This window comes from Melitaea cinxia, chromosome 28 (assembly GCF_905220565.1).
Source record: "Melitaea cinxia chromosome 28, ilMelCinx1.1, whole genome shotgun sequence".
Lineage (NCBI taxonomy): Eukaryota > Metazoa > Arthropoda > Insecta > Lepidoptera > Nymphalidae > Melitaea > Melitaea cinxia.
This window is the reverse complement of record NC_059421.1, coordinates 8627360-8640149: the sequence shown is the minus strand read 5'-3', so window position 1 is coordinate 8640149 and position 12790 is coordinate 8627360. Positions and strand designations below refer to the sequence as shown.

The 12790-nt window shown below is 39.6% G+C and overlaps 1 protein-coding gene across 1 annotated transcript in view; it reads right to left on the bottom strand.

Moving 5' to 3' along the window:
* LOC123667653 (ALK tyrosine kinase receptor) overlaps nucleotides 1-12790 on the bottom strand; it is a 54555-nt gene that overhangs the window by 17706 nt on the left and 24059 nt on the right. Inside the window, exons 12-18 of the mRNA XM_045601511.1 lie at nucleotides 12014-12160; nucleotides 11153-11312; nucleotides 10167-10346; nucleotides 9577-9722; nucleotides 8721-8832; nucleotides 8195-8296; nucleotides 6862-7075 (exon numbers count right to left, since the gene is read on the bottom strand). Of these exons, the coding sequence (XP_045457467.1) occupies nucleotides 6862-7075; nucleotides 8195-8296; nucleotides 8721-8832; nucleotides 9577-9722; nucleotides 10167-10346; nucleotides 11153-11312; nucleotides 12014-12160 (1061 nt within the window). The remainder of the gene's footprint in view (nucleotides 1-6861; nucleotides 7076-8194; nucleotides 8297-8720; nucleotides 8833-9576; nucleotides 9723-10166; nucleotides 10347-11152; nucleotides 11313-12013; nucleotides 12161-12790) is intronic.

The window sequence follows — 12790 nt, the reverse complement described above, 5'->3', positions numbered from 1 at the left end:
CTGTAGTTATGTTTGTCAGCAAGGTTACCAGTTTTATTTTTCACGACAGGAACTACTACCGTTTTCATGAGATCATCCGGCAGGTAGGAATGACCCACGCAGAGTGAATAAAACAGAGCCAATAGCTTAAAAATAAGAGGTCCAGCGTGCTGGAGATGCTCAATGCTGAGTCCATCGTGGCCTGGAGACTTACCTCTGTCCATTTGTCGTATAACTTTATATATATCTTCGGGAAGGAATGAGATCCTATCACCTTTCTCGTTCATGTCAGCATTGTGCACCTCCATCATAGGACCCACATGTGACTTAACACAAAAATTTGCCCTAAAGATGTTAGCTATGTCCTTGGGCGCGCTTGAGCCATCAACGCTCACCGGTAGGCCAGGCCGTAAATTCGTTTTACTTGTCTCGCGCCAGAATCCACGAAAATCACCATTACAGTGTTTCTTAACAAGAATATCCATTCTTAATTGCTCCTGGTGATCTTGGCACCATTTTAATTGTGATTTAACTTTCTTCTACTTTCAACCATCTCGTGATAAATAAGACCAGATTTAGGTTTACCATAGAGCACCCATTTCGTGAAACTAGTCCTGGCCACCCGATGAGCGTCGCTGACGTGCTTGTTCCATCCCACCACGCGCGAGCCACCACCGAACCGTCTCTTACTCCCACGACTCACCAACGCCGCGTCTCTCAAAGCAGACACAATGTCCGAGTAAAAACCGTTCAGAATACGCCTGTGATCATGGCTTTTACAAAAACAGTTACAATTTAAAAGGTCTGAAGTAATGTCAATCATTTTTAATCGATCGTTGCACTCTTTTGTATACATATCCACTTGCTTCTTATCTCGAACACCCCATAAAATATTTGTATTAATATGTTCAATGTCCGGTAAAACAGTAGGGGTAAGTGATGTTAAGTTACATGTTATAACAAGTGGATAGTGATCAGACCATCGAGTGTCATATTTAATGTCTACATTTATCACAGATTGCTTAGCCGAGTAAGTTGTCAAACAATGATCTAACCAACTAGTAGTTCCGTGCACGTCACTTATATACGTGAACGTATTCGAATCCAAACCTAGTATATCTACGTCCAAACATGACCACTGTTGTTCGTTACAAATATTCGTAAGTTCATTATAAAACAACTTACCCGGATCCGCATTGAAATCGCCCATTATAAACACCGATTCAATTCCCTGCTCGTCAATAATGGCATTAATTACACTTAAACAATTTATAAATTCGTCCAGATTATCATCAGAATTTGTAGGCATGTAAACACAAATTATTAAAATCGGTCTCTCACACAATCTAATCTTAATAGCACAAATACGTGGGTTATCACATTGTATCACTGACACTTCTTGAAACGCACTGTATCTATATAAAATTGCGACACCCCCGTGTGCACGACCTCGTAAAATATTCACAGACGTATCCACTGCTGATGTCGCTGTGTACCCAAAGCCACCGTCTAGAGTTCCGAGGTATGGAATATCATGTGGCAGTAGCCAGGTTTCCTGGAGACATACCACACCACACGTCCGACACAGGCTCCTGACATCATCCACGGAGCGCTTAACACTCCTACAGTTGAAAGTAGCGATTTGAAGAGGGCTGCTATCCATTATGAGTTTTGCTCGAGCCGTACACAGTGTCGTTATAAGCACTAATCGTTTTTCTGTTTTTAAAATGTACGAAACGACGGAAAATTACACCCACAGGCCACAGTTTTTCATCCATGTACTTCGATAGATTATGCTCTGATATCAAGAACTTGTATGCTTTGTGCCCTCTATTAGACTTCATCATTATTTTCTCAAGAACTACTGTTTCCTGCGTATTATTAAAAATATGTTTAACTATGTCATCCTCTGACGCTGATATATGCACATTAGTGATAAACATTGGTATTTTTCGTTCCGCGGCACGGAAACTGCACGTCAAGTCTCGAGCTACACCAGTTTTTCCAAGAAACCGATACTTAATCTGTCTTTTGCGATTCACCACTGTTTTCCATTCTTCATTGTCTTTGTTTTGACTAGTCGTTGTTGTTGTTTCGCGCGCGCTCAGCGGTCTTTCATCGTTTACGCTATTTGTTGTATCGGTATTAATCAGCTGTTTCCCTATCGGCGAACGCGGCACCGTACTACTACGCCCGGGTGACGTCACCGCATTGATAGTCTCGCTAGGCGAGGAGGCACGGCCCGTCGCCTCCTGACTCATCGCTTGCGCCGGCAAGTCGCCCCCCGCGCAGCGGTCGCTGCATTCGTCGGACCGTTGCCGGTTACTTGATATTTCTTCGTTTACCCTCCTTATTTCATCCGAAAGTTGCATATCATTTAAGGATTTATTACTATTTTTTGTATATGAATCTTCTATAAAAGTACAATGCCCATCGTGTGATAAACCCATAGGCCCGCTATCCATCCAGGCACCACGTTTTGTGTTGACTTTGAACGCCGATGCCGGTGGTAAGGTATCATATCTATGTCTCAGGAGCTCGTTTTTTATATCCTGCATATCCTCCTTCTTAGCATACGAATTTTTAATATCTTCTACTTCATTTTTTAGCACTAATATGTCCTTTAAAATTTTAGTACAGTCTAAATGATCGAACAAGATCGGTGGTAATTTTTCCAGTTGTCTGGCCACAAACACTGGAACAACGTCAGGATCAACAGATTTCAACAAACTGATAATATCCACTATATCCCTCTCCTCCTTTCCTTTACTTTTACGAAATATTTTTCTTCTATCCCCGGGAATGGAGTCAAAAAGAAGGGATTTTGAGTTCTTTATGTCATCCGCCGTAAAAGAGGAGGTGCAAATACGAACAAGTGTTTCTTCATCAGCTACAGAAATCTTATTTTGTAAATACGATAAAAGTTCATCGATAACAATATTACACTTATTGCACTTTAACAAATTCGTCATTTTTATTTACTCGCGATTCAGCGCCTTGACTGAGTACACGAAAGAACGTCGTGCGTCCGACTCTTGTCAATGCGCGCACGCAACTCATAATAATAATAAATAATAATAATAATAATAAATACTCTTTATTGTACACCTCGCCGAACGCGCCCTGGCCCAGCGCCCTGCGACACGGGCAGTAATAATAATAATAAATACTCTTTATTGTACACCTCGCCGAACGCGCCCTGGCCCAGCGCCCTGCGACACGGGCAGTAATAATAATAATAAATACTCTTTATTGTACACCTCGCCGAACGCGCCCTGCCCCAGCGCCCTGCGACACGGGCAGTAATAATAATAATAAATACTCTTTATTGTACACCTCGCCGAACGCGCCCTGGCCCAGCGCCCTGCGACACGGGCAGTAATAATAATAATAAATACTCTTTATTGTACACCTCGCCGAACGCGCCCTGGCCCAGCGCCCTGCGACACGGGCAGTAATAATAATAATAAATACTCTTTATTGTACACCTCGCCGAACGCGCCCTGGCCCAGCGCCCTGCGACACGGGCAGTAATAATAATAATAAATACTCTTTATTGTACACCTCGCCGAACGCGCCCTGGCCCAGCGCCCTGCGACACGGGCAGTAATAATAATAATAAATACTCTTTATTGTACACCTCGCCGAACGCGCCCTGGCCCAGCGCCCTGCGACACGGGCAGTAATAATAATAATAAATACTCTTTATTGTACACCTCGCCGAACGCGCCCTGGCCCAGCGCCCTGCGACACGGGCAGTAATAATAATAATAAATACTCTTTATTGTACACCTCGCCGAACGCGCCCTGGCCCAGCGCCCTGCGACACGGGCAGTAATAATAATAATAAATACTCTTTATTGTACACCTCGCCGAACGCGCCCTGGCCCAGCGCCCTGCGACACGGGCAGTAATAATAATAATAAATACTCTTTATTGTACACCTCGCCGAACGCGCCCTGGCCCAGCGCCCTGCGACACGGGCAGTAATAATAATAATAAATACTCTTTATTGTACACCTCGCCGAACGCGCCCTGGCCCAGCGCCCTGCGACACGGGCAGTAATAATAATAATAAATACTCTTTATTGTACACCTCGCCGAACGCGCCCTGGCCCAGCGCCCTGCGACACGGGCAGTAATAATAATAATAAATACTCTTTATTGTACACCTCGCCGAACGCGCCCTGGCCCAGCGCCCTGCGACACGGGCAGTAATAATAATAATAAATACTCTTTATTGTACACCTCGCCGAACGCGCCCTGGCCCAGCGCCCTGCGACACGGGCAGTAATAATTTTAATAATAATAATAATAATAATAATTTCTTTATTTCAGGTAACAATTGACCCATAAAACAATTCGTCTTAAACAATTCTTATAACAACTAGAAAAATTAATGAATGTCACGACAATTTGTAAAATACAATAATAAAATAATAAAATCACATTAATAATAAACAATACCTAATACAAATAAATAATTTTAACAATAATTTCATTATATTAAAACTAAAACAACTAATTACAACAACACAATGTCAAATATGATATTTAATAAAATAGATGTGCATACATATAACGGACACGTAAATTTTACTATTTAAAAATAAAAACATGTACCCAATAAAAACATAATATAAATCTAATGTATTGTTCACTTCGATATCTAAGGCAAATACAACTTTAAAAATAAAATAAAATAAAATAAAATTAATAAATGTCACGACAATTTGAAAAATACAATTACAATAATAAAATGAAACTAATTACAATCACACAATGTCCAATATGAATAATAATAATAATTAATATTTAAAGCTTTCGCTCCGGCATTTGTATCGCAAGGTGTCTATCGCAGCAATGCCGGAGGTAGAAGCAGTCAAAACGCTCCGCGATCATCTTCAGCACACTGTTTTGGCTGCCCCTTACTCTACGCACAAAAGATGCGCATCGCTTACGCATGGTGGTGTGGAAGCAGTCGGTTCTTGCGTCTGCAAACATGCCTGAGGCGCTGCAGCATCGGGGCAGCCCCAACAGTATCCTGAATGCATTATTGTAGAGGACACGGAGGTCACTGTATCTTTTCTTTGTGTAGTCAGCCCATAAGCTACACGTATAAAACGAGGTACAATATGCTCTAAAAAGTGTTATCTTTACTTGGGCTGAGCAACGAGCAAACCTTCGAGCTAACATGTTCGCTCTAACTGACAGTGCCCTCCGCTCCCTCTCAATGTCTGCATCATCCTTGAGACAAGTAGTAACTATATGCCCGAGATACTTAAATTGCTCCACCATTTTTAAGGGTACACCAGAGAGAAGCACGGGTGGGCTATTCGAGGGGCATTTTGTTCCGATAGCCCCAAAGACCATGCATTTGCTTTTTAAAACGTTATATTTTAAGCCATGATAACACGCGTAATCCTCACATGTCTGTACCAGCTGTCTCATTCCACTGATTGACGCACTCAGCAGTACCATGTCGTCCGCATAACTTATATTATTTACGCATACTCCATCAACATGACAACCGACATGCTGCCTGCTGAGCGCGACGATCAGGTCATCCATGTAGAGGTTAAAAAGTGTTGGAGATGTTAACCCCCCCTGCCTGACTCCACATTCGAGCCGATACGGATCGGACATTGTCCCCGCCCATCGAACGCTATTGGTCTGGTTCGCGTACCAATATCGAAATATATTTATAATTCCCTGCGGTAAGCCAACTCGCTCGAGTTTCTTCCAAAGTAAATCATATACCACCAGGTCAAAAGCTTTAGACAAATCGAGGAAGCACGCGTACACAGGTGTCTTGCGACTTGTGTAATATTTGACGGTGTGCTTAAGGCACAGTATAGCACTCTCTGTAGACAGGTGAGGGCGAAAACCGAATTGATTATCGTGCAGCTTTATGTGTTTTCTCAACTGCGCGTTAAGCAATCCGTCAAACACCTTGGCCATGATAGTGGCAAGCGATATCGGCCTGTAGTTATGTTTGTCAGCAAGGTTACCAGTTTTATTTTTCACGACAGGAACTACTACCGTTTTCATGAGATCATCCGGCAGGTAGGAATGACCCACGCAAACTACAATGGACTCAATAACGGCCCACTAGGATTCGTTCCTATAGCTAGAACTACGCGACGGGCTCAGTAACCCCACTAGGATTCGTTCCTGTAGCTAGAGCTAACTTTTCTTTTTATGTCACTAGGTCGGCAAACAAGCGTACGGCTCACCTGATGGTAAGCGATTGCCGTAGCTTATAGACGCCTGCAACACCAGAAGCGTCGCAAGCGCGTTGCCGACCCAATCCCCAATCCCCCGGGAGCTCTGGTCACCTTACTCACCAACAGGAACACAATACTGCTTGAAAACAGTATTATTTTGCTGTGATCTTCTGTAAGGTCGAGGTACTGCCCCAGTAGGGCTGCTCCAGATTTTGAGCAGGAAATTCCTGGTGTGCCCTACCTCAGTTAAACTTAATTGTATTTGCTCGCAAACGAAATAAAACCGACTTCAATTACATCGACGAGTAATACAGCGTAGATCGACGAAAAAATTGTCGAGTAATTACGCGTTATCGAAGATTACGCAAAACGTAGAATCAGATCTCGATGAAATTTAAATGTGGCCACGTGATAAACATCAGCTTTCAATTAAATTAAAAATTATCAAAATCGGTACACCCAGTATATATATATATATGTATATATATATATATATATATATATATATATATATATATTACGGTTTTCTATTTTTGTATATATATAAAATATAATTACAACAACAGTAAAATAGCAACGAAAAAATTAATTGCATAATTAATATCCTAACAGATTACAAGTAAATAGTTTAAAAAATAACAATAAAAAAACTCACTTGACAAGTTTCAAACTCTCCCTAGCTACTTTAGGCAGCCCCCTAACATCGACCCCTTGAGGTAGGAAGCTCTCGCTTCCATAGTGGGGGTTGAAAGCCATGTTCAGGGTATTATCACCCCCCGGAGCCGTCCTCAGCCTGTGTAGTTGCAACTCCTGCTGTCTTATCTGCTTCTGAATTAAATCTTGTTCTTTCGTACGTTGGTATTTATTATCTGAAAAATAAATTTTAGATTTTTTTTACGATTTTCTTTAAGGAATTAATTACTGTAACAGCACTTCTCGGTTTAGAAGAGCCACAAAAGAATGGAGAAGAATAATGAGATGGTTACGAGACAGGAGGTGGATGAATGGGACGTGGGAGCTGATGATGGGAAGAAGGGAATTGGCTGTCAACATTTTTTATGGTCGCTATAATAGATCATCATTACATCATTACAGCCTATACAGTCCACTGCTGGACATAGGCCTCCACAAGTTTACGTCAAAAATAACGTGAACTCATGTGTTTTGCCCATAGTCACTAAGACGCTGCTGCCCGTCTTCGGCCTGTGTATTTCAAAGCCAGCAGTTGGATGGTTATCCCGCCATCGGTCGGCTTCTTAAGTTCCAAGATGGATGGATATAATAGATGCTTGTAGCTAATCTTGAAAGAGTATAATATAGCCAAAAAACTTATGACTAGCCCGTTGGCGCAGTTTCTAATGACTCTGCTTTCTGCTCCGTGGGTTATGGGTTCCATTCCCGCCTGAGTCTGGACGTAATATTTATGTTAACATATTTATATGTGTATTATTTTTATAAATATTTATCAAAAAAGCTATTTGGCTATAATAGTCGGCTGTTACCTACAACGCAAGCATTAAGTTGCTTATCATGTAGGATCAGACGACCGTATGTGTATTTAAAAAAAAAACCACCACCTAAAGCTAGGTATAAGTCTAACTTTAAAGAAATTGGAAGCTATATTTAAGATTTCTTTATTTTTCCTAACAGTAGTAAGTAAGCAAGTAGCAAATCAGCAGTAAGTGTATACAATACAATACAATACAACACAATACAATACAATACAATACAATACAATACAATACAATACAAATACTCTTTATTGTACACTATCAGAGAAAAAAAATTTACACCGAAAAAGAAAATATAGACATGTACAAAAGGCGGTCTTATCGCTAAAAGAGCGATCTCATCCAGACAACCTCAAGCATGAAAAGGCCATGACAAAAGAATTAGACGGCATGGAGGTGTACATAATATAATGTGTGTGCAATATGGTGTATACCTAATTTTTTGTATTAATTTAAAATAATGTAAGTCATACTCACATATATGAAGAGTGACCACCAATATGGCTCCAACGAACATCACGACGATGACGGCCAACACCACCAGGCCTGCTTGCCACATTTGCGACCAGCCTTCTTCCACTGAAGATAAATAAATGTATTAGAACTCTTTACTGTCATGCAATTTTGATTTATTTTCAGTTTTTTGGCACAAGGAGGAGAACGTCCTCATTTTAACTGCTCCAAATTTTAATTAAGCTATTTCCTAGCGTAGTGCACACTACGGAAGCTTCCATTGGCACCCATTGGATATGAAGTCCAATGTCCCAAATATTGGACATTAGGTTGGAATATTGGATATTGGATAGTCGAAAAAATAATGGGCGATATGTTCGAGAAATAGCCATTAATGAATTTGTCACTAATCACTAGCTTCCAATTAAACAAATAATCATCAAATTCGGTCCACCCAGTAAAAAGTTGTGAGGTGACACAAAAAAAAACGATTGAACTGAGAATCGTCTCCTTTTTTGAAGTCGGTTAAAACTCTCTCTACTCTACTCACGTATGCACTTGGTGGGATCGTTGGAGTCTGTAGTCCAGGTCGCAGGGCAGTAACACTTCACCTCGCTTCGGTATTCGTTCATAGCGACACAGCGGTAGTTGCAGCCACATTTCTGGTGATCATCACAAGAAACACTTGGTTCGATGACTTCTTTTTATTAAAATGTATCAAAAGATCAAACGGTCCACCTGATGTTAAGCGGTTACCGTAGATGATAGACGCCTGTACCACTATAAGCATCATAAGCGCATTGCTGACCCTACCCCCTCCCCAGTCCCCTGTCTCCCCCAGGAGCTCTGGTCACCTTACTCACCATAGGAACACAACACTACCTGGGAGCAGTTGTTATTCAGATTTGATCTTAGGAATTGTAATAAAAGTAATATAAGTGTCATCTTTAGCTGAACTTGGTAATTGGTCTCTCGCGTGACTTTATAAGTAAATCGTACAAGAGTCGTAAGGTGATATTTTATGGCCTAAAAGACACGATATGTTAAGTTTAATCAAAACTGTTTTTATACTTTTAAATATTTGTTTATGTCAAAGCACAGGTTTGTTGTTGTTGAGCTGGCAGTTGTGGGTTCAATCCCCGTACATGACAAAAATTTGTATTGGTCATACAGATATTTGCCTTTTCCTTGTGCGTCTCACCACCGTGCCTCGGAGAGTACGTGAAGCCGTCACTCCCGGTTGTTATCTTGTACACCTGATAGCGATCGTTACTTATAGTAGGGAATATATCCGCCAACCCGCATTGGAGCAGCGTGGTGGATTAAGCTCTGATCCTTCTCCTACATGGGGATAGAGGCCTATGCCCAGTAGTGGGATGTTTTTATGTTTTTATAGATACACTTACATGTATGGCTGGTATGACCAGAACTTCACCAGGTCCAGACCTCAAAGCCAAGTTGACTCCAGCGTATTCCTTTACACCGCGAATGGTATCCACATATGACCATCCTCCACCACCATGGAAACCATCGCCCTCGTTTGTGTTACCACCTGGGAAATATTTAAAAATTTTAGAATAGTTCTGAGAATTTAATAAAAAAGTTTTTTAAAAGCACATAATCAATACATATAATAATAATTGTGTTTGCTGGCAAATGAAAAAAAATCGATTGCAGTTATATCGACAAGTAATACAACGTAGGCAGACGAAAAAATAGTCAAGTAAATACGCATATGGTATCACACTTAGGATATTTTCTTTCCAACAAAAAAGAATTATCAAAATCGGTTCATAAACAAATATACATATACGTTCGAATTAAGTAACCTCCTCCTTTTTTGAAGTCGGTTAAAAACTGTTTACTATACTCAAATATCTCTGTAACTTCATCTTTAAAACCTTAAGAACCTACGAATATAAATAATATATATAGAATATATAATATAGATAGAATATAGGTAACAACTGCCGTAACATTAACAAATCCTACTCACCAACCCAACCGCCTCCACCTCCCCCTCTCAAACACCCACCACCCCCTCCTCCAAATCCTCCATCAGCTCCACCAGAACACGCCTCCCCACCAACCCCACCATCCTTGAAAGCAGTTCCACGAACCACCTCGAACCCTGGAGTTATTGGACCTGATCGGGAGACCCAACCACCTCCAGCACCTAGAAATACACGTGAAGTTATTTTTTGGAGTGCTATATGGCTGAAAGGATTTGGGCAGATCTTCAACGTTGGGCTCACCACCTTTTAGTTTTGTAGTTCTAATTAGGTATAAGAACACATACAAATATTAATGGAGTTCTGTCTGTCTGAAAGAATTTTGGCAAATATTTAGGACTCAAATACAGAATTTCAGTTTTTTAGCTCTAATTTGGTATGGGATTATAAATTTAACGTGCTGAATTTGATTTGGATGATTTTTTCCGTAATTTTCATGTTTTTACTGCAGGAGGTTGATTCCCGCCCTATTTATACTAATATTATAAAGAGGTAAAGTTTATAACTTTGTTTGTATGTAGGGGGTAATCTTCGCAAATACTGATCCGATTATGAAAATTCTTTCACTAACAGAAAGCTACACTATTCAGGAGTGATATAGGCTAGCTATGTTTTATTGTTTTTGAACAATAAATTCAGTGAAAAATAATAGTATATGTAAATCAAGTCGGAGAAATATGAGTGAGATGAAAACTTTACTACATATTTGCATCACTGAAATAATTTACGCCCAACGAAGTGGGCACGGGTCAGCAGTTACTTATATAGTCATATTAGTCAGCTGTTATCTTAAGCATTAGTTGCCTATCTTAAAAATATACGAACATAACTGTATGTTCCACATATTTATATATATATATATATATATATATTTCATTTATTGATTAAGTCACATAAACTATTCCACCCAAAAATTCTTGAACTATGGCACATAAGGTTGAAATTGTTTGGCATATAATTCTATACTAACCAGAAGTTCTCCCAGGCTGGCCATACATGTAGCCAGATTCTTCAGTTGCGTTTGTTCGTCCCCTGGCGTGTTGTGAGCCATCGTCCTTAAACACCCCCACAGACAGGCCACCCCCTCCACCACCCACCAGCAAGGGTACTGGGTGGCCTTCTTTGTTTAGCTGTTAAAAGGGAAAATGACCAATTAGGTCTGTTATGCGGAGGGTTTTGGGTATGAATGTAAATAGAACGGATGTGTATTAGTGATCTTGATTTTTATTTGCTAGACTAGTCTAAAATTCTAACTAATCGTAATTGGTTGCTCATTGGAGTAATTTAATCTAGCTGCGAATTTTGAATCCAATTTTCAACATCTGAATTTAGACAACAGTGTTAGGTATTGATAAAAGAATTCAATAAATCAAGTAAACTGTTAAATTTTTATCCAATTTTCCATACATTTAACGCGTTGATAAGCAAAATTTGCTGTGTGGCTAAGGCAGTAAGAATATAGCCACTCCGTCTCTTCCCGTGGGTGTCGTAAGAGGCGACTAAGGGATAAAACAGTTCCGCTACCACCTTGGAAGTTAAAAAACTGACCGATGGCGGGATAATCATCCAACTGCTGGCTTTGAAATTCACAGGCCCGTCTATTATATATTATTTCTATAAAATTCTGGTAATAGAATTGATTGAATTGAAACTGCTGACGAGGTTGGCAACAATGTACAGTATCCAAGCTCTTCAAACTCCTAACTTATAAGTGGTGTAATATATAGTACCTATGTAAGAAGGTGAATTAAAAATAAAGTTTGACAGCTGTCAGTTGGTATCTAGCAATGGTTGTTTTATTACAATAAGGAAGCCTGTTCTAAAAACTCACCAGGAAAACATAAGTAGCGCCCCCGCCCCCGCCCCCTCCGTCATTGACGCGTGTGTTCCGCACTTCGTGTGTCTTGCTCGTGAACACGGCGGTCGTGTCGTTCGAGTCCCTTTTAGAGCATTCTTGGCTCTCTTGAGCTGATAGTGTCTGAAAAAATTGTATGGTTAGAAAAGTTAATGATAGGCTTTATAACCTTTTGGTGAGTTGAAATTTGTTTGTGTATATAGATATCTAGATTGCTGTCACGGGGTTTAAATAAGGCCTTTAAGTGGAAGTTGTATTTTGAATTGATTTATAAGTTTTTAGTCTCTCATTGAAAATCCAAAATTTAAAAAAGTAGTCAGCAGTAAGTAAGTCAAGATTATTTTGTTTTAAATAACAACATATTTCATATACTTTATTGAAAGGCTATATACATAGTAATATTTTTAGTATTATTTTCAAGTCAGCTAATTCTTTTTTAATTGTAGTTTAACATTTTTTTTCCTTTTGCTTTTTGTCTCCTTTACTATGTCTAATGAATTGGATTATGCCTGTAATATTAGATGTAAGAAAATAAAATAAATAAATAAATATCTAGATGGCTGTCACGGGGTTACTTAAATAAGGCCTTTAAGTGGAAGTTGTATTTTGAATTAATTTATAAGTTTTTACTCTCTTATTGAAAATCCAAAATTTAAAAAAATAGTCACCAGTAAGTAATTCAAGATTATTTTGTTTTAAATAACAACATATTTCATATACTTTATTGAAAGGCTATATACATAGTAATATTTT